General features: G+C 35.0%; 4 protein-coding genes across 5 annotated transcripts in view; 3 read left to right on the top strand and 1 right to left on the bottom strand.

Annotated features, from left to right (window-relative positions):
- The window catches only part of LOC125862136 (chlorophyll a-b binding protein 5, chloroplastic), a 240,617-nt gene that overhangs the window by 12,103 nt on the left and 207,169 nt on the right, over positions 1-21,345 (top strand). The window lies entirely within an intron of this gene.
- LOC125862129 (acylsugar acyltransferase 3-like) lies at positions 1,586-2,998 on the top strand. Its single transcript, XM_049542127.1, has one exon. It carries the CDS (start codon positions 1,621-1,623, stop codon positions 2,890-2,892), a length of 1,272 nt encoding a protein of 423 aa, XP_049398084.1. The 5' UTR covers positions 1,586-1,620; the 3' UTR covers positions 2,893-2,998.
- On the top strand, positions 4,076-11,211 carry LOC125862121 (DEAD-box ATP-dependent RNA helicase 53, mitochondrial-like). The gene is made up of 8 exons (XM_049542118.1): positions 4,076-4,602; positions 5,583-5,710; positions 6,447-6,858; positions 6,950-7,048; positions 7,861-8,085; positions 8,775-8,936; positions 9,601-10,159; positions 10,802-11,211. The coding sequence occupies exons 1-7, from the start codon at positions 4,189-4,191 to the stop codon at positions 10,117-10,119; spliced, it is 1,959 nt and encodes a 652-aa protein (XP_049398075.1). The 5' UTR covers positions 4,076-4,188; the 3' UTR covers positions 10,120-10,159; positions 10,802-11,211.
- Positions 12,426-20,870, bottom strand: LOC125862133 (uncharacterized). 2 transcript variants are annotated; one of them, XM_049542134.1, is made up of 12 exons: positions 20,741-20,870; positions 20,149-20,270; positions 18,141-18,223; positions 17,977-18,052; positions 17,786-17,853; positions 16,234-16,318; positions 15,743-15,861; positions 15,497-15,580; positions 14,656-14,802; positions 13,673-13,781; positions 13,474-13,593; positions 12,426-12,771 (listed from the first exon to the last, which is right to left on the bottom strand). In XM_049542134.1, the coding sequence occupies exons 2-12, from the start codon at positions 20,234-20,236 to the stop codon at positions 12,698-12,700; spliced, it is 1,053 nt and encodes a 350-aa protein (XP_049398091.1). In that variant the 5' UTR covers positions 20,237-20,270; positions 20,741-20,870; the 3' UTR covers positions 12,426-12,697. The 2 variants fall into 2 exon arrangements, with proteins under 2 accessions (XP_049398091.1, XP_049398090.1); XM_049542133.1 differs by having other exon boundaries at positions 20,717-20,868.

Genomic DNA, 21,345 nt, shown 5'->3' with positions numbered 1-21,345 from the left:
TTTTTATAAATTTAATCGTTTCAAAATCAACTTCAGACTTACGTGTCTTAAACTTAAAAATCGTATGAATATGAAGTTAATTAAGTTGATTTGTCTTTTTTTTTTCTAAGTTTATGAAGTGAATTTAATATTAAGCTTCAAATACTAAAATGTTAGTAAAAAAAATAAAAAGATTATTATTTTTATATAGAATAAGGTGATAGATATAGAAAACAATAAAGTGGCAACACTTACGTATATGACACTGCCACAACTTATAAATTAATTAACCTAAGGTGAATGAGTTATTTGTCACATGATTAATTTGTATCATATGCGTTTATATTTTGAGATCTGTTTATTCAAAAAGAGAAAGAAATTTGCTAATTTTTTTTTACTATATAAGCCTAATTGAGTATGTTAAATATTGTATGGTATAAAATTTTATGTCAACTAATTTTAATGAAAATAATTAGTTGAGTGATTTTCTATGAAAAAAATTCTTAGTTGAGTGATTTTCTGTGAATTTTTTTTAGTTGAGTGACCATTTAAGATATTAATTCCTTTATCATGCGAGATACGAGAATTCTTTATTTTGTTACATCATCGAGAGATAATGATCCATTAACCTGCTAATTCATTCTTTTTACGCGGCACAAACATATGAATTTATATAAAAGGACTAAAAATTGATAAAACTGCGTGACAATCTTATTATGGAATACATTCATAAATTATATACCCTTTAATTGAATCATAAGTACCCGACACTCGGGACAATCGATTATATGACGGCTCTCGTCAATCTTACAAAGGGTATTTGCTGTGTGTGTCATTGATCAAAAGGCTAGTGATTATTTTAAATTTTTTTTGGCCAAACTCCAGACCATAGGTTATTTAATTTTAGCATGAATAACATGTCCCTCACACCCTATAGGCCTTTACTCTTGTGTTGTCTTTTACCTACCCTACTTAAAAACTTAGTGTAGCTTTAGATGTTTTCAAGAAAAAAAAGAAGTTATTTGCATCATCAGGTGAACTTATCAGCACTCGGTATTTGCATCATCAGGTGAACTTATCAGCACTCGGTATTTACATCAAACTAACGAAATCAAGACGTCTTTCATCTATACATTTATCACTTAACCATGTATTTGATCATACTCAAAAAAAATTAATAACGATCAACACTCTGTGTAAAATAAATATCGACCAATAAATAAAAAGAACAAAAAGAAGTATGCATAGAGATGAAGAAGAAATCATCCACACATGACTAGTAAATGGAGTAGTATATTTTTTTTCCTTTTCCAATTCCATGACAATAATCTTTCACATTGCTAGAAAACAATAGCTTTGTTCACATCATTAATCATGTTTATGAATTATGACATAACCATACTCCATACACGCACTTCGACTATTCTACGGGATACAGATGATCACCTCAATCTGCATAGGTACTGGATAACTCTATCCACCTAGACGAGATGGGAATTAATCACCTAGCGCGCCTTTTTGTCTATTTTTAGGCCACACCTCTAGCTTGCCAAATTTCAAGACTAGTACATATACAACATCATGAGTTAGAAGTGGCATTGCATCTAAACAAACCATTTGTATTCATTCATTCAACTAAAAATGTCTGCTTCAAGACTTGTTTCACTTTCAAGAAAGATTATTAAACCTTCTTCTCCAACTCCACTTTCACATAGAATTCACAAGCTCTCACTTATGGATCAAATGGGGACTCACTCCTACATGGCAGCTTTGTTATTCTACCCGAAACAGAACACCACGACAAGCATGCCAGAACCAACAAAGATATCCCGAGTTCTTGAAAAATCCCTTTCCAAAGTCCTAACGTCATACTATCCGTTTGCTGGACAAGTAAGAGACAACTCCTTTGTCGAATGTAATGACATAGGAGCCGATCTATCCATAGTCCGAATTGATTGTCCAATGTCTAGTATCTTTGATCACCCTCGTACTTATATCGATAATCTAGTACTTCCTTTTGATCCTTGGTTCCCATCAACGGACAGTTTAGTCGCAGCTAAACTTTGTCATTTTGAATGTGGTGGCGTAGCGCTTGGTGTATGCCTTTCACACAAGGTTAGTGATGGTTGTAGTTTGGGTAAATTCTTAAGGGACTGGTCTATGGTAGCGCGCGATTCAGAAGCAAAACTATCTCCTCTGTTTAATGGATCATCAATATTTAAACCATCAAATTCTTCATCATTTCAAGTAGTTGCTGATCCTCCTTTATACAAAAATGAATCAAAAAGGTTTCATTTTTCAGCCTCCAAGTTAAAATCTCTCAAGTCCTTAACTGATTCCACAACTCAAATCCGTCCTACGACAGTTGAAGCAATCACTGCATTCCTATACAGATGTGTCAATACAACACCATCCTTACTGATACAAGCAGTAGATCAACGCGGAACAAGTAATGATGCACTAGTTCCAGCAGACTTAACCGGGAATGCTATTCTTCCTTTCGTTGTATCAGCAACGAATAAGGAAGAGATGAATTGGGAAAGAGTAGTTAGTGAGCTTAGAAAAGGTAAAGAGAAGATTCAAGATATGCTCAAATACATTGAATCAGAAGAGTATCTATGTTCAAAGGTATCTGATATAGCTAGAGAACTAAACGAACGGACCTCAAACAACGATATTCCTATGTATAGATTTAGTAGTTTAAGGAGATTCCCATCAAATGACATGAATTTTGGATGGGGGAGGCCAAGACAAGTTGATATTTCTACTTTCCCAATCAATATGTTCATCTCGATGGATAACCAAAATGGGGACGGAGTTGAAGTGATCGTAAGCTTGGAAGACGGAGAGTTGTCTGCATTGGAAAGAAATGATGAGTTCCTTCAGTTTGCTTCTCCATGCTTAGGATTCTAAGACGCGAAGGAGGCAAACGCGTTACCTTTAAACCCCTCAAATACGATAACAACACGAGTGATTTGTGATCCTAAAATAAGTAGAACAAAAAGAGTTCTTGTAATGATGATTGATTTCTATTGAACTATTGCCAGAAATTTTGTGCTTCTTCATCTGTGATCTTTCTTCTGTTTTGTTTATGTCTCTCGATTTACGTTAGCTTCATTCGGCAACCTCTCTATAACAATAATCCTTTATAACTACTACATTTTACTATAACATCCATGTTTTCTGTGATATCGTTCCTTCATGTTATGGTGTGTATCAAACGTTCTCTATGTACAGAGAAGTAATAAAAGGCTCAATCAGCCGCTGTCCATATATATATATATAATGACTACAAAGGGGATATTGGTAAGGGGAATAGGTAACCTAGTACAACACAAATTATAACTAGGAGTCCTACAAGTCTCGGACTATGAGCCCTATAAGTATACGGACTATGAGTCCTAATACTCTATACTAACATTTCACTATAGCAACAAAAAAGAAAGAAATCGGAAACAAATGAGTGGCGTTATAGAGATATTTGACTCGATCTTTGCCTATCTTGGCAAGCTTTTCATTTATAAACTACATCTTTGTACTATTTCCTCATTTCTGTTTCGTACTAACTTTATTTCCTTCTTTATGATAGTGTAGCATTTCAAAGTGAACAAAAAGCTCTAACTTGTCATCGAACTTTTAGAAATGACTCGCCATGCAATCCGTTAATAGTTGGCCATATTTATGCCGTTGTCGTGACAAGAAGTGCACATTGGTATCACTCTTCACTAACAACTCAAATAACCAGTTTTGAAAAACTAAAATCTACACGGGCCCTAAAATTAAACTCACGTTATTTTAACTCATACCAACAAATTAAATTAACCCCACACCTTTCACTAGTGGCAGAGCGGTGGTACATGATTTTCACCAATTAAATTCATTATCAACTATATATAAACAAAGAAAAAAAAAGAATTTAACCTCATATTTACATCATGATTTTTATCACCCCATACGCTTCCATATCCACTTTCGAATAATTTAATCTGCGAACCGAACGACTAGAGTCTTAGACCTAAGGGGTATTTTAGTCATTTTCTCATATTACACCAAAAAATCTACCCCTATCTTAATAAAGTCCTTCTAGTTTAGACTTTCATCTTTGGATTTGGTTTTTGAGTGTTTCTTGAAAACCTTATCTCTTCAACACTCCCTCTAGTTCTTCCTTCCTTCCTATCCATAAACCCTAGCAAAAACCCTAGCAAAAACATGGCTTTTCTCCCTTGTCCATTGAGATATAGCAAAATGAACAGTCTTTTTCTACTGAGAAAGTCTTCATCTTCACTAACATCAAAAAGGGTGTCCATTAATTCCATTTCCCATATCTTCAGTGACAAATTTAGTCCCAGAAATGTCCTCCCAGTACCTCAAGTTCACAGCTTTACCACTTCTTTAACCATATCAGCACCACCAATGAACTGGGTTGATGGTAAATTTGGGTATAGTGTTAAGGGGTTTCATGGGGGTGGTTGTTGTTTGCAGGCAGCGACGGCGACGGCAATGGCGATGGTGGATTTAGAAGAGGATTGTGAAGAAGGGCTTGAGATTTCGAAACTTGGGATTTCTGAGGAAATTGTTTCTGCTTTGGCACAAAGGGGAATTACTAGTCTTTTTCCAATTCAGGTGTTTTAAACTGTTATAGTTTTTATTTTTGAAAAAAGACTGCATTTTTAGGTACTAATTTTGCTATATTTGTGTATAGAAAGAGTAGCTTAAACTTATTTGCCTATTTGGAGGTTCTCTGCATACATGTCATTTGTATATGAGAAAAAAGAAAGCATTTTAACTCTTATTTTTATGTGTTTGAGAGAAAAAAAAATACTCGTAATTTAAGCTTAAGGGAAGTTCTCTGTAGTGCCTTGTTTTGATATCAGTCCATACTAATAGTTGTAGTATTGCTCATGTAGTTTCTTGTAATTCGATTTCTTTTACTATTTGCTATTTCTTGTACTTCGATTATCATATTACTTTGTTGTAGTTCTGTTGTGTTGCTATCTGTTGTTTTTGTTACTATCTTACTATAGCTGTTGTGTGTCCGACTGTGTTTTTTTTTGGACTGCTTTGGACTATTTTTCGTTGGCTGCGGATCTATCGGACACAACCTCTCTACCTCTGTGGTAGGGGTAAGATCCGTGTATACTCTACCCTTCCTAGACCCAAAAGTGGGACTATATTGGGTATGTTGTTGTTGAGCACCTCTGCAAATTTGGAATCCAATTCCAAGTTCGATTTGTGCAATTTTATAACCAAATACTAGTTTGGAATAAAGTTTTTTTTTTGGTTGAAAAAAGTGGATAATTCTCATGGACAAACAACCCCCTTAGTGATTTCTTGTAAAGAACATTGAGGTATGTCAGGTGTGGAAGATCGTTTCTTACTTATTTTTGTCAATTGTTTTGGGCGAGCTTTCTGGTTTGTGTTTTGGTCTTATATGCTTCGATTAATATGTTGTTTTCGGCCTCCCCCGTATAAAGGAAAAGAGGTCTAAATCTTCGTCTTCTAATAGACATATTTTCATTTGGTTTTGGTTTCTGATCAAAACTGGAAGTCTATGAAAAAGTTTCTGATTCAAGATGGATTCTTTTTCTTTTGGGTTTTATCAGAGAGCTGTCTTGGAACCAGCAATGCAGGGGTCAGACATGATTGGCCGAGCTAGAACTGGAACTGGAAAGACACTAGCTTTTGGCATTCCAATCATGGATAAGATCATTCGCTTCAACAGAAAAAAGGGGTTTGTTCACTCTGTTTTCTTTGTGGGGTTTATTTAATAATAGGTCATATGGTAGCAACATTCAGTTTCAAAAAGAATAAGAAAAAGATATGGTAGCAACATAAAACATCATCTTGTCTTAAGCTTGTCAAAGAGTTATTGAGAGGAAATGATCAAAATGGTCCCATATCTTTTGTAGTAGGTTCAAAATAGTTCCTTAAGTAATAACTGCAGGGTTTTGATCCTTTTAAGACAACCAGAGGTGAGCACTTCCGGCCTCGGTCAAATATTTACCAAATTTTGATTGTTAAATTTCATCAGAACTGTGAATTATCTTTTCTAACCAGAAACACCAGAAATTTCTGTCAAAATTTCAAAAATCTCAACATAAAAACCTACACCAGAGACAAAAATTGCACCAAATTCTTGAAATAGACAAAATATAACATAGACTACACAATTTGTACTTCTAAATGTGAGTTCTAAATATTTTCTACTTTCATTATTTCTGTACAATTTAACAATCAGAGTTTGATTAATATCCAACAAAGACAAAAAAATGCTCTGTTTGGGTTAACTTAAAGGATCAAAACTGCTCAAGTGATACTTAAAGGACTATTTAAAACTTACTACCAAAGATAAGGGACCATTTTGTCATTTTCTCGAGTTATTGATGACTGTTAGATTCTGCTTATCTGTTGATAATGTTAAAATTGTTATAACTGAATTAATATTTTGGTTGTTTTAAACTATACAGACGGGGAAGAAACCCTTTAGCATTGATCTTGGCTCCCACTAGAGAACTTGCACGCCAGGTGGACAAGGAATTTTATGAGTCTGCTCCTGTTTTGGATACGCTGTGTGTTTATGGTGGGGTCCCCATTTCACGCCAAATGAGTACTCTTGACAGGGGAACAGACATTGTTGTTGGGACACCTGGTCGTATCATTGATTTATTGAAGAGAGGGTCATTAAATTTGTCAGATATCCAGTTTGTTGTTCTAGATGAAGCTGATCAGATGCTTAATGTGGGATTCGCAGAGGATGTTGAAACCATTCTAGAAAATATTAGGCAGAAACATCAGACAATGATGTTTTCAGCCACGATGCCAAGTTGGATATTGAAACTTACTAAGAAGTTCTTGAAGAAACCAATTCACGTTGATCTTGTGCGGCCACTATTCTAAATTACTGTCTTATTTTTGTTGAGTACCCTAGAGGTTTTCTATGCTCAATGATTATGTGTAAATGTGTGTGCAGGTAGGAGATTCTGACCAGAAATTAGCTGATGGCATTTCTTTGTATTCAATTGCTTGTGAGATGCGTCAGAAACCAGCAGTTCTTGGACCCTTAATATCGGTATGAATCTATAGCCTGATAGCTTGTTTGGCCAAGCTTCTCAAGGCCCAAAGCGCTGTGCTTTTTTGACCCCTAAGTTGGGGGTGTTTGGCCAAGCTTTAGCAGTTTCTTAGAAACTGAAAAAAGTAGCTTCTACCCAAAAGTTCTAATTTGAAGAGCATGCACTTTTGTCATTAAAAAAAAGAAGAGCATGCAGTTTTGAAAAAATACACTTAGCGGTCTCTTGGTTCGAAGACAAGTTATTCTGGGATTAGTTATGCCGACATTATTTCTTATCGATTGTTTGGTTTGTTGTATTAAAAATAACATGCATTGCATAATTGCATAAATAGTACTGAATAGGGTGGATCAGTATCAGAATTGTACTGGTATTGTTAATGTCATGGTTTACTTTGTACAAGAATAGTACTGAATTGGTGTATAAGTAATACTGATATCATTTGTATTTGACTTAAATTTGCAACCAAACATTGTCCTAAAACTTTATACCAGCATTTGTTTTACCTAATACACCCTACCCAACGACCTCATAGAAACATTTTTTAAAAGCTTAGACAAACACCAATTGCTGCTCAAAAGTGCTTTGCAATTTGATTAGTCAAAAACAAACTGTTTCTCACTAGAAGTACTCTCCAAAATAAGTTGATTTTAGAAGCTTGGCCAAACAGGCTATAAGCCTCTTATTAGTTCTAGTTCTTGTTTATCCTATTGATCCAGTGTCATATATGTTGCCTCCCACCATAAGGATTAAAATGACTTCTTGTTCTTTTTCCCCAAAAAAATTCAAGTCTGAGCATATATTTATTCTTCAGGAGCATGCAAAAGGAGGCAAGTGTATTGTCTTCACTCAAACAAAGCGTGATGCTGATAGGCTGGCGGGTGCAATGCAAAGAACTTTGAGGTGTGAAGCTTTGCATGGAGATATCTCACAAAGCCAGAGGGAGAGAACTCTATCTGGTTTCCGACAAGGTCAATTTAATGTATTGGTGGCCACCGATGTTGCTGCCCGAGGACTTGATGTACCTAATGTTGATCTGGTTGGTCTTTCATGCTTTATTTACCTAATTATTTAACCATGTTTCAAGCATTTCTTGTTCCTTGTCTTACCTTCTCTTTCCACTTCATGAAAAGAAAAACTGGGGAGGGAAGATAAGCCTATAAATCCGTATTAGGTACTAAGAAAGAGTTATGGCTACATACGTCACCTGAGGTAGGAGTTACTATAACATAGACTTACATGTTTATGGAATCTTAGAAAGTGTAGGACACAAAATTTTAATGAAATTATGATAAACATATAAGCAGTGCCATATAGATTCTTGGGAATTTTAGGATTATCTGGAGAGCATTGTATATCGAAACGAATTTCACACCAATTACAGAGTCATTTTTGAACACCCTTTCAGAAACAAACAAACCCTTTTCAGGATAAGTGAATATTTTATCAGTAAGAGAAATGTGCACCAAGAGCGCACTAAAATGGCTTTACAATAGCTGCATGTCTAGTGAGCTTTAAAGGCTGTACAAGGAAGGAAGCAGTTCCTAGTCTCCATTCTTAATCGGGTGATTATTCAATAACTATAAGAAAAAAATGTCTTTTTTCGAGTTATCCATAAAAGAACGAGAAGAAATGTGTTTATGCTTGAAGTTTTTGAGTCTTCTTTAATTACAGTTTACTTTTTCTTCTTTTGCTATCTGAAGTTAAAGTAGAGATATTGGTGCTCAGGTGATACATTACGAACTTCCGAACAATTCAGAGATCTTTGTTCATCGATCTGGTCGAACTGGACGTGCTGGTAAGAAAGGAAGTGCCATTCTCATGCATTCCTCAAAACAGCATAGGGATGTAAAAGGTATTGAACATGATGCCGGATGCAGATTTACTGAGGTAAGGATGCTTATACCTTACTTGCAGTTTTACTTTTTAATCCTCACTTGGATTTGTTGTCATTTTCACATATGGAGATAGGGAGAGTGCAATAGATTCATGTTGCTATGCTTGTGTCTGGTAATCACATAATGATCTGTTTCTAGGGTGTTGTTTGGTTTGAGGTATAAGCCAAGATAAACTTGGTATGCAAATCGGTATTACTTTATACCATGTTTAGTTTCCGGTTTTAAAATCCATATTCCACCTTCTATCCCATATAAAATAATATATAAATTCCCGTATAATTTAAGCCCATAGTAGTTACACCATGATTGGTTTCTGGTATTATAATCTGCATAAGTTGTGACAATCTTTGGTATTTCTAATTTTCTTGAATTGCTGAAGTCGAACACAAGCCTGTTGCCGTATCTTGAACTGAAACTCATTTGGGTTTTGGGCTGACATATTTTTCAGTTCCTCAATACTCACGTCTAATAGTTCTTGATGGTTGATCTCCTAAATTCAAATCTTAAATATGGAAAATTCGCTAGCTTGTGGTGACCGGACTTCTCTCCTTTATGATGCTGACAGTTTTTCCCTGTTCTTTCTTGCCATGCTACTCTGATATACAGAATTGTTGTCTCATCAAATTATCTTTTCTGCATGTACTTGCTGAAAAAAGCTCCCAACAATTAAAGTAGAGGCTGGAGCAGCAGAAATGTATAGTGAAATGGGAAAAGATGTTGGCAGCTTTGGCTCTTATGGAGGAGGCACCATGCGTAGTCGATCTAGTGATTTTGGTGGAGGTCGTTCTGGTGGCTATGGAGGTGGAGGTCGTTCTGGTGGCTATGGAAATAAGAGCAGCAAGTTTGGTCGAGAAGGCTCTCCATCTTCTGTTCGAACAGGTGGATACGGCGCAACTGGTTCAGGAAGATCAAGAGGTGGCTTTAGTGGACCTAGCTCGGGTCGCTCAGGAAAGTTTGGTGGTGGTTCAGGAGACACACGAGGCTCAAAACGTTTGGGTGGTTTCCGTAACTTTGGTGATTTTGGAAGCTCCAAAAGTTCAAATCGGTCGACTAATTTTGCAGAAGAGTTTGGTTCAGGCCGTTCTAGAAGATTTGGAGATTCGGATTATGACCGAAACAACCGTTCAAGCCGTTTTGATGTCTTCGGAGATGACAAGGATAGTGGTGAATGGTGATCAGAGTTGGGGGAGGAACTATTTCTAACTCTGTTGCAAGGCAAGTTTCATTCTCCAATACATGTAGATACTTTAACTACTGAACACAAAATGTTGAAAAGAAGATTAAAAAAAGTTTTAAGTCTAGGATGTAACACTCGTAGTGGGCAGTTTATTTTTGGGTCTGTCATGATGCACATATTGGAGGGATCATCCTTCCTAGAATAGTCTTTGGTAGTCGTGGAAAGCATGCTTTCAGAAAGACATTAAAACATCTTGCAACTGATGGATTTTTTCAAAGATACTGCAGTCAACTCACATTGGTTGATGTGACGCTATCAGAGCCGTGGACACATACTGCATGTGATTGTTTGAATACTATGCTGCATTTCATTGTACGTAGGAACAGAAAAATTAAGGGGGTGGGGGATATTACCGTCAAATCTCTCTATAACATCATTTTTTCTGATATCTTTTTGGCTGCTATACGAAAAATGATGTTATACTGAACATATAATATAGCGCAACATGAAATATTGGTTCCACAAAAGCATGTGTATAGTGCAATGTTATAAGAGGTCTGACAGTATGTTCGTGTCTGATGATCTGATAAATATCATGTTGCCTCCATCATCGGAGACTCCCAAGGTTATAACTGAAGGATTATATTCTCACGTAATGAATGGCTTTGGTTTTGGTTCAGGAGGCGTGGCCACTCAATAGATGACGGTGAAGATGAAACTCCGATATGTGAAGTGTGTGTGTTGATTACCAGGTGCTGTAGAGTAGCAGCAGCTGCAGATGGTGATGCTACAACTCGTTACAGTAGAAAATAACACTTCAACATTCACTTGATCTCTAAAGGTACCTACATGCTATATGTAACCGATAGCTTACCAAGTTCTCACCATTGCTGGCGTTATGTTTCTTCGCTTTATGTTTATATTCTTTGATCTCAAGCTTGAAATGAATATTTTTTGCAAGAGATCATGTTGGTACTTGCTAGTAGTAGTGGTTGTAATGTTTAGTATAAATTTTGGACAAACCTTGACTCCTTATTATTAGGATGTATTGAATTGTTGAATCAACAGGTGAAAAGGCTTACAGTGGAAAGTATATTGTTTTTCTTTTGCACTTGGAAATAGTGATTCTTCTGAACTATTATTCCTACTAGTGTTTTAAAAGGTGGGGCAATGAGATGAGGCGTTTTACTTAGCGTAAGGTGAGGTGTAAGCCTTGAGACATCATGGATCTTTAAATTCTTAATTGACAATATAATATAAAAAGTTGATTACATCAAATTATAAAAACACATCAATAGTTTGAAATAATTAAAAACATAATTAACTCATAGAAAATTTAACTTCCCTTTTCCTTTTTCTGGGATGGGCTACTTTTGGGCTTATTCCCTTGTAAATATTGAACCTCTTTTGTTTTTAATAAAATCAACTTTGGCTTAAAAAAATAAAAATAGAAAATATAACTTCCAACATGATTATACAATTATAAATAATGTAATGATATTAATATTATTATGAGATGCAAAAACTCTAGCATCTTAACTTTCTAATAATAAAAGAATTATTATTTCTAAAAATATTTTATTATTATACTATACAATTTAATCCCCTAAAAGAAAATACTCAATAAAACTTATTGGTATTATAATAAAACATCACTCCATCATGAATAAAAATAAAATTACTTTCAAATATAGCTAAATAATAAAATATGATAATTTTGATACATGACAAAAACATGAAGACTAATGATAAGTGAAAGTAAAATTTCACTATTGTATTTTTAAAAGAAATGTTATGTAATATATAATCACTCTCAAAGTGTTTCGAAACACAACTTGTTATTTAAGTTACTCTCAATCTTCTTATTTCTATAGATTAAAAAACTATTAAGTATCACTCATTTATTCAAGAATTATAAGACTCAACAATGTTAACTAAATGATTTAACACATAATTTGTATAAGATCTGTTAATGCAAATCCCTAGCGTTGGGCTTGTTTATGACGTACAGTCAAGCACCTAGGGCGTAAGTCTTACGTAACTAAGCTCCAAACTTAAGTCTTGGGGCATTTTGCTATGGCCCCACCATAGATCGAGTCCTAACAGAGTCTTTTAAAACATTGATGCCTACTATTATATTTGGAAACAATTTTTCTCTTTTCAAAGTCTCTTCATTTCTTTCAAATTTGATTTTTTTAAAATCTTTCTAATAACATACATTAAAAATGCCCATCTAGAAGGAAAAGCTATAACTAGAAAGCTTCTCTTTTTTATAAAAGATATCAATATGTTGATTTATGTAGCTTTTAGTTTTCAATAACTGAACAAAATTGCCAGCAAAATGTTTCATATTCCTAGGTTTTGTTACATGACCAATGAATAATACATTTTCTTCTCAAACAGCTAGAATAAACTTGTGTATTGTTCTTCTAGTGCTACAAAAATCACTGGGGATAAAAAACAACTTGTTCAAAAACATGATGTTGATCTGCTTTGTTTGCTAAAGCTTTTGCCTAGTTCACCAGTTCTGCAATTCAGCTTTGCCTGAACATATCAGTAGTGCAATGACTCGATGCTTAGCGCACAATAGTTCTGCTGTTTTTCTTTGTAAAAGATTCAAGAATCTTGTACATCCATCCATCTAGCATGCCTATTACACACAACAAATATCAACATGTCAGTATGCTCGACTACATATTGAAGATTTCTGACAGAGGCTGAATAACTGTTGGATTTCTTCTGCAAGAAACAATTTGCGAGGGAAATGCCAGCCAAGAAAAAGACTTGAAGACGATATAAGCCAAAAACATCAAGTGGTTTGTCAATTCATAACCAGAAAGACTTCTTAGTAAGTGGTAATAAAGAGAAACTATCCCAATCCAAATCAGCATAAAAAATGGCATTGTACTTTGATAACAGGAAATGATATCAAAACCTAGTCACTTCCAGATGCTCTGGTCTATAAAGTATAGGCAAATGGTCAGAACAAAAACAAAGTTTAAACAGAGATGCCTTGCATGAGATCAGGGAAATAGAGAATCAAACACTTGCTTGAGACTATTGGAGAAGGATTTCCCCGTAGGAATTATCATAGTTCTTTATTTATGGGTAATCAGGAATAATAAAGACAAGCCCAAGACTTAAAATTTCTCACACCAGACATATCTCAACACTTTTCGTGCACCTGGGAAAATGATTTTTCACTTCTTCACGGATATTCAAGTCAAGAGCCTTCGGTTCAATTAAATGAGGAACATTTCGACTAGAAGTGTGAAACAAATTAGCAGGGACTTATGTCTTATAAGCGGTTTTCACCTTTATTAAATCATACAGCGAAGTATTAAAGGCAAACCTGTCAAGGCAAATGTACCACCCAACACTGCACAGAGCCGAGTGATGAAGTGCAGAAAACTGCGACGTTCTTCTCTGATGGTCACGGTAATTGGTGACAGATCATATAAGAAGTATACAGCTGCATAAAGCGGCAAAAGACATTCAGTGAAAAATGAAATACAGCAAGAGGAAAAGGGAGAAGAAGAGCAGAGACTCACCTGGCCATGTCCGTTCAAAATCATGGATGGGAGAAAAGTACTCCGTTACAGAAAATTGATTAGTTGGTAAAACTTCTTTTGATATGTATCTATACTCAGTTGGAACAACCTACGTGACAAAAACCAGAACGTAAAAATATGGAAGCACGAGAGCACATCCAAAAGAAAAATATCATTATGACTCAAGACTAATCTTCACAAGGAAATCCAATTAAGCAAACCTTGATGCATGTTTCAACTAATGTTTCTTGCCAACAGTGTTAGATTGTGTGAACGTCTCATCTAGTCTAATCTTGTTATAAAGGAGACATACCTATTTCGACTCCACAACACACTTCCTCATGTCTTCATTTCTTACCTTTATCCGGACACATGGAAATAATTGTGTTGAGTGGCAGCAAGACTTGAACAAAGCCCTCTTTATTTTGTAAATTGTCCCATCTAGGAGTTCAAGTCACTAGAGAGGAAACACTTTATTTGTTTATTATAGATTTGCCACCCTACATGGTTTAGAGCGGGTTGGCCTAGTGGAGAGGATCTTTAACCTCCAACCATGAGGTTACTGGTCCAAGGTCATCAAGGAATAAAAAAGTGGAAAAAGCCACTGCTGGCCCATGGGACAGGATTTCAAAAAGAAGAACAAATTTGCTTTTTTTTTTCACACTGGTGGCCAACAATTGCAGATATTTAGCATCGGTGAAGAACAAGATAATTAGGTCCCCACATTACAGGAAAAGAATATATCATACACCACAAAATAATCCAGACAAATTACAGAAGCATGCAGCCATAAATACAAGTTAGTTCTTTCTATCACTTAAAGAAAGTTGCTCAAGTTTGTTCATTCCACCACTTTAAGAAAGTTGGTCAAGGCTCCTTATGTTTAAAAGGAAAAAAAGATAGAAAGAAAGAATGGTCAAGGCTATGTTGAAACACTCTATGCAATGTATTCAAAATAAAAACTAAATTAGATCTCCACAAACCTTAATGTAATATTTGAATGTGCCACTTGTTCCACGCAGAATTCGTGATGTTCCATCTAGCGGGTTGTGAATACCTGGATATTTGGGCCCAAATGATAACTCATGGATGATATGGCTTACATTGACATGAGTGGACTTTTCAAAAATCTGCATTTTCAAAGGATGCAAATAAGAGTGAGCAAATACTCTGGAAGAAGAGAAACAGTAATACTTAAAGGCTATTCTCTGAACGCTGCTGTAAAATGCAACCTTTGAGTAGAACTTCATGTACTTCAGAATATGGGTTAAAATAAAAATGAAATCAGCTTCTGCACTCGGACCAACTTCAGAAATATGGTATTGCTAATTTCTCTAAACTTGTTTCACAAAATATTTAGAAACTCACTGTACAACTTCCTTTATATGGTATTGCTAATTTCTCTATACTTTTTTCACAAACTATCATAGATCAAAAGACGAGCAAAATCAGAAAAGTAGCTTCAGCACAATCTTCCTTTTGTCATGCATAAGTTCAAAATAACTAGCAAGTTGGATTGAATCAGAGCTTTCACTTTACTTGAACCACCAATATATAACTTGATAGAACACCGGAAGCCGACGAAAAGAACTGTCTTAACTCTCCCACCTTTGGGAGGGTTATTGCCCTAGTTTCTTAGACGAACTCTTTTTAGCATCTTCCAATTATACCGCCCTAATTTCAAGGATCACAACTGCTTACACAATTTGACCTCATAGATACCTTAGAATGGGACAAAGTTCAATGCAATAGTGCATACTTTCCAACAGTTATAGTGTATTCCCATCAAATCTATAAAAATTATAAAATATCAACAGAGCTGACCATTTGAGCAACAAAAATGTTCAACCCATGAACGGATAGATGGAAATTCCCAGCAACCCTCTGGACATCTAAAATGCCATACACCTGCACGCAACAATGTCAGCATCAGTTGGTGCAACACTGCTATCGCTTAGTTAGCCAAAGTGGCAGCATATTTTAGGCCCAAAGTGAAAAAGATAACGGGGGATGGGGGCGGGGGGAATGACAATACAAGAACAAGCATAATACAAAGCAACCAAAACATACCCTGCATCCTTCCCCATCAGCCAATGCTTGCTTAACCTTCTTGATCATATTTTGAGACTCTTCATCAATGCCCTGTAGATGGATCTTGTCTGAATCTTCATGATGTTCTTTGTGTGCATCTGGTGAAAATTGTTACTTAAAACCATGTTATCAATTTGTAGGAGATTAATACTCAGTTGTGTAATGCAAGCTAGATCACAAACTAATCAACTGATATATCCAAACAAATGGAATTTCTCAAGTTATTTGTGCTTTGTAAGTTGGATCCATTTATCCGATTCCAGAAAGAGAGAATTTGATAGAAGTCACTAAGGTCTAACCAAAGCTCTTTTTATTTGTCAAGAAATTAACATTAACATGATCAACAGACAAGGCCACACTAAGCAGGTTCAAGGCAAAAGCATACCAGTGTACAACTTGGACTCGGATAAAGAGAAACAGAGAGTTAAGCTAATGCTACTACCCAAATGCAGAAGAACCAAATGCATTACCATGTTTATGAGCTTCATGTTCCTTCTCAACAAGGTCTGACAAATACTCAGTGCCAGTGATATGGCCATCACTGTTCAAGCGAAGCTGCAAAAACTCTCAAACTTAATTGCCAAAAAAGGCATGAAAAAAAAAAAGGATATGCCTGGGCATGCATACACTATAGAGTATAGATTGATTCTGAAAACAAATGCCAATTTGTAGACAAAGAAAATTGCAAATACTATAAACATGAAATAGAAGACAAATAGCAAATATCTTCATAATTTGCTCCAATGTTACAAAGCTTGCAAGGATAAGTTCGCTTGACTAACAGAATGAAACTGGGAAGGTGTGGATGCCGAGGTACACCTATTCAGATTTGTAAGATTTAAGACTTCCAGAAGTTCTAGCCTGCTAATACCAAGTTAAGAATAGAAATGTTGGGTGAATTACGCTGACATTCCTAATTGCCAGGTTACAACAAGAGACCAGGTAGGGAACTATAATAAGTGTCCTACATATTGTGAGGCATTACATTTTTTCTTGGGAAAACTACAGCAGAGTTGTAATTTACTAGTACAAGGCCTCTACCGCCTCTCTCATTTTCATAACTACACTACATCTCTTAAGCTTATAAGTTATTGGTATTTCGGAAAAACCATCCACACAAAAAGTTTCCTGCTTAGTACTGCTAAAAGATCCTTAACACTTTTACGAACAATCCAGCTTACGAAGCTACTGACATAATATAAAGTTATAAGCCAATATGAACTGTTAACGGGAAATACAAGAAAAGTAAAAAGGCCAATTGTGATAAGTAATTTTGAAATTGTAGAGGAGGATAAGTAATTGTGACAAACTAGAATTGGAATCAAAGTATCTTACCCACAATCGAAACATGCATAAGCAATGCTGCAAGTCATAACCATCAAAACTGAAGACATTGTATATTTGTTAAATTGTTTAGATGCCACTATATAGTACCGATGACAAGATTGCAAGTTTTGGATACAATAAAGTCAAACCTCCCCCCCCCCCCCCCACACACACAAAAAAAAAAAAAAAAGAGAACCAGTGACTAGATAACCAGTAAATTTAGAAATATTTCTTAGAAGAAAACAAACAAAAACTAAAGTGAAATCCAAAAATATAGTAAAAACAGAACAATCCTTTTCTTCTTCCATTTCCCTGACACGCTAAAAAAAGGTAGAAAAAGAATCGCTATACGACAAACTAGAAATAAAACTTATGTTTACAATACTTTTGACTGGGAAGGCACCAGAATAATTGTGTTGACGATTGTAGGTCTGATAACATTATAACAAATTGATTCATCCCATAAAACTTAGTCTATCTAAGGCATAAAAGTTTCTTTAACTAGAATCCAACAACATTAACATTATGATCCCAGCCTCTTTTTCTTTTGAAACAGTAAGAAACACAATTTACTAAAACGCGCAACAATCTAACCATGTTATGCCTTACCCTGTGCCTGTAGTACAAAACATTCTTGTTTAGTTTTCAGTTCGATGAGCAGCGAAATTTGTTCATTAGTCACAATAGACCAATTACCTTCCATATGTTTGTATCAAGATCTACTTCATGCTTCCCCGACATATCAATAGCATCCACACTAAGAACTACCAAAAAGAATAAATTGATCAACCGCTGAAACATTACGAAAAAAATATTAACAAAGAAAAGGCAAACTCAAATTAAAATAAATAAACAAATACGGACTGCAAGTAGAGAATATTGACTACCATCACAAGGTAGAGAGGGATATGTCATATTTATGTGAATGGGAAGATTTTCTCCACGTCTCGAGTCTACAGACATCTGCACAGATGAAATTCACAGCACAAGCTTCAAATGAGATAGACTAAGCTAAACCTGAAGAAGATTTCATCAAATAGATGTAAACTACCTGATGAACAGTATATATATTAAGATAGTAACTCAGTTCATGCAAGAACAATGTTACCATAATTAGCAGCCCCACAATGGAAACTGGTAATTAAAAAGAAGAAAGAGTAAAGTTAGTAAAGGAATGAAACTCAAGTAAAATACAGACACAAAATAAGCGAGAAATCTTCTACATGTTCATCCAAAAGTAATGCTAAATCAGTGAAAATGTTAGAGAGAATTGCCTGTGATATGTCACAGTAACGCTCGGGTAAAGGTAACACAGATAACACACAAATATGTAGCGTTTAGCACCAATCAAGTAAAGATCAACTTCACTTTTCATCCACATAAATAGTAGGGCATTCACCATCAATAGGTTGCATCCTCGTAAACTGTTACTTGCAAAGTAGCTATCTTTTTCTATTATTAACATTCCAATCATCATGAAAATATGAGAAAAACAATTGGGGAGGGTGGCAGATAAGGAGTGGAAGTTCTGCTATTCAACAATAATCAAGTGTCATGGTCATCTAGTGACTAAGAAAAGTCAGTAATTCAAATATCTAATACTCTCATCTGTAGAACATGAAAAGTTACATATCAAACGAGTTCCAATAGCTGATGAATAAATCTACCTAAAATCAGCTAAAGCATCTCCAATATCTAACTGATTTTCTCATTCTTTTGGGATTAGCTTCCTCAATTGATGTTCCAAGGATTGCGTACTGGAATCAAGCCAATAACTCAGAAGCAAGTGGTTCCATACGCCATATCCATCGAATAATCCTTTGGCAAGGAATCTGTGGAGGAAAATCAACGGTAGACCAAGAACAAGGCCAAGTGCTTGTGGGACAAGGCCATATGGTTTCTACTTTCTAGTAGGAGGAATGAGTTTGAGAAATTAGAAAGTAAAGTGCCTGAATTTCAAGGCAATACTCTAGATAATAGAGAGAACAATTGATGAACACATCATTCGCCTATTCTCCACAACTATCAGGCATGCACCTCTTCAAAACAATATCAACCAAAACTCCATATACTTGATGAAGATGGAAAGTGTAATTAAGAATTAAACCCATCCTCTAACAATGAGCCAAGAGTGTACTAAATAATTGTTGGATTTAAGTTTTAATGTTTTGCTATGAGAATATTATGTAGAATAGGAGTAGTCACAAATCATGTCATCTAAATTATATTATCAAAAACTAAAGAACCAAAGAGAAAGAAATCAAAGATGGCCAAAGCATAAAGGTGAAACTGTAACTAACACTCACAAGGATAAATAGAACTTTTCAAGACATTTCGTTTCTGAACAGCAATCATACAAAGAAAAAGGTTACTACTTTATTTGAAGGCTTAAAATGTTCTCTTATAATCATTTCCTAAGTTTGATGATCACATAGAAACTAGCTCGTGATCATCCAAATAAATACAAAACAATTCCTAGGTTCCCACATAAAGTGAATAGAAGAGTAAGACTGAATACATGGAATTGATCACTTATGAGTTATGCCTCTATATGAATTCTAGAACAAGCCCATTACAGTAAAAGCAGTTAAGAATGCAGAGAATCAATCAACTATGCCTCATTCTCACATTAGTTAAGGTTGACTATAAGATTCCTCTCTATTCATTCCACTCACAAAGGTAAATGAAACCTTTCAAGACTTTTCGTTTTTGATCAATTATGCCTCAATCGCAAATTGGTTGGATCAGCTGTATGAAATCGTGGAACCAACCACTAATATTGTCTACATCACATCCCTTGGGATGCGACCCTTACCCAAACACTGTTAACGCGGGATGCATTGTACACTTGCCTGTCCTTTTTAGCAATATGAATTCTAGATGCAAGCCTATCTCATTAAAAACAATTACGAATGGATAGTGAGAATCAATAAACTATTCCTCATTCTCAAATTAGTCAAGGTTGGCTATAGCAATCATCTCTATTCATTCCACTTAATGCAGGTCCATTTCGTAAACCAAAAAAAATCACAAAAATAAAAAGGACTAAGATCAAATACCGAAGGCGCTAAACTTGGTTTTCTGCAACAAATGTTCTTCAGCCCGCGGAAATGCATCAATAGCTCTTAATGCTTGCTTCACACCCATTTTTTTTCTCCTTTATTTCCAAGATTTGATAATGCTGTTCCAAATGTATCAAATTTAAAACATCTTAAAGTTGAAAAACACAAGAAATTCATAGGCTTTCATATTTTATTTTTAAAAAAATGGGGGTTGGAATGGGAAATCAGGAGGGGAATCAAACTTTCACCAACGAGGTGAAAACTAACGTAGTCAATCAACTGAGCTACTAAGATTTCCCTGAGCTTTCATATTTATCCATCAATCAACCAATCAATTTAACAAATGAAACATCCATTAATTTATTTTTTTTGCTCTAATCAACCCCAATTCATTCAAAATCCCAACTTTACTTGTAATTAACTAGTCATTTTGCTCAAATTAAACCCAATTTAGGAAACAAAGCTAAAATTCATCATTTATAAGAAATCGAAACGAATTACACATAATCCAAAAAATGAATTAGCTTTACCCAATGCCCTGCTACATTTTAGAGAGAGAAAGTACCTATAATGTAGAGAGAGAATGTACCCGGAAAACGAGATTCCGATCTCCGGCGCTTCTCATAAGAGGAAACAATAGAAGTCCGACGAAAATAAGAAATTACGATAAAGACAGATTAAAAAGGTAAAATAATTTTGTTGACTACTTTCTAGCTGCTATTTAATACTCGGCGTTCACTTTTACGTGTTCATTTTTAAGTTCGTTTGGTACGAGAGTAATTAATTTTATACTTAATTGAATTAAAATCACGAATAACTTATCTTGAATTAGTTATTTCATATTACTCCCCGTCTCATTTTATATGTCATCAATTTCTATAAATAGTTGATCTATTATACTTGTCATTTCATAAAATCAATGCATAAATTACCATATTGTTCCTTTTTTACCCTGGTGAGTTATTAGCCTTGAAAATATACATTTGATCAACTTAGAAAAACTAAGTAAATGATTCATGTTCCTTGGTTAAATTAATTAATTAATCAAAATAAATTAATTCATATTCATTGATTGAAAACTCGAGTTCCAAAAAAATTAAATAAGGATAGAAGGGTAAAGTTACATCATTTCTTTATGCAAGTGCAAAGTAAAAATATGACGTATAAAATGGGACGGAGGGAGTATATCGATCA

Source organism: Solanum stenotomum, chromosome 4 (genome assembly GCF_019186545.1).
Source record: "Solanum stenotomum isolate F172 chromosome 4, ASM1918654v1, whole genome shotgun sequence".
In the NCBI taxonomy this organism is placed as follows: Eukaryota; Viridiplantae; Streptophyta; class Magnoliopsida; order Solanales; family Solanaceae; genus Solanum; species Solanum stenotomum.
This window is presented reverse-complemented; position numbering and strand designations above follow the sequence as displayed.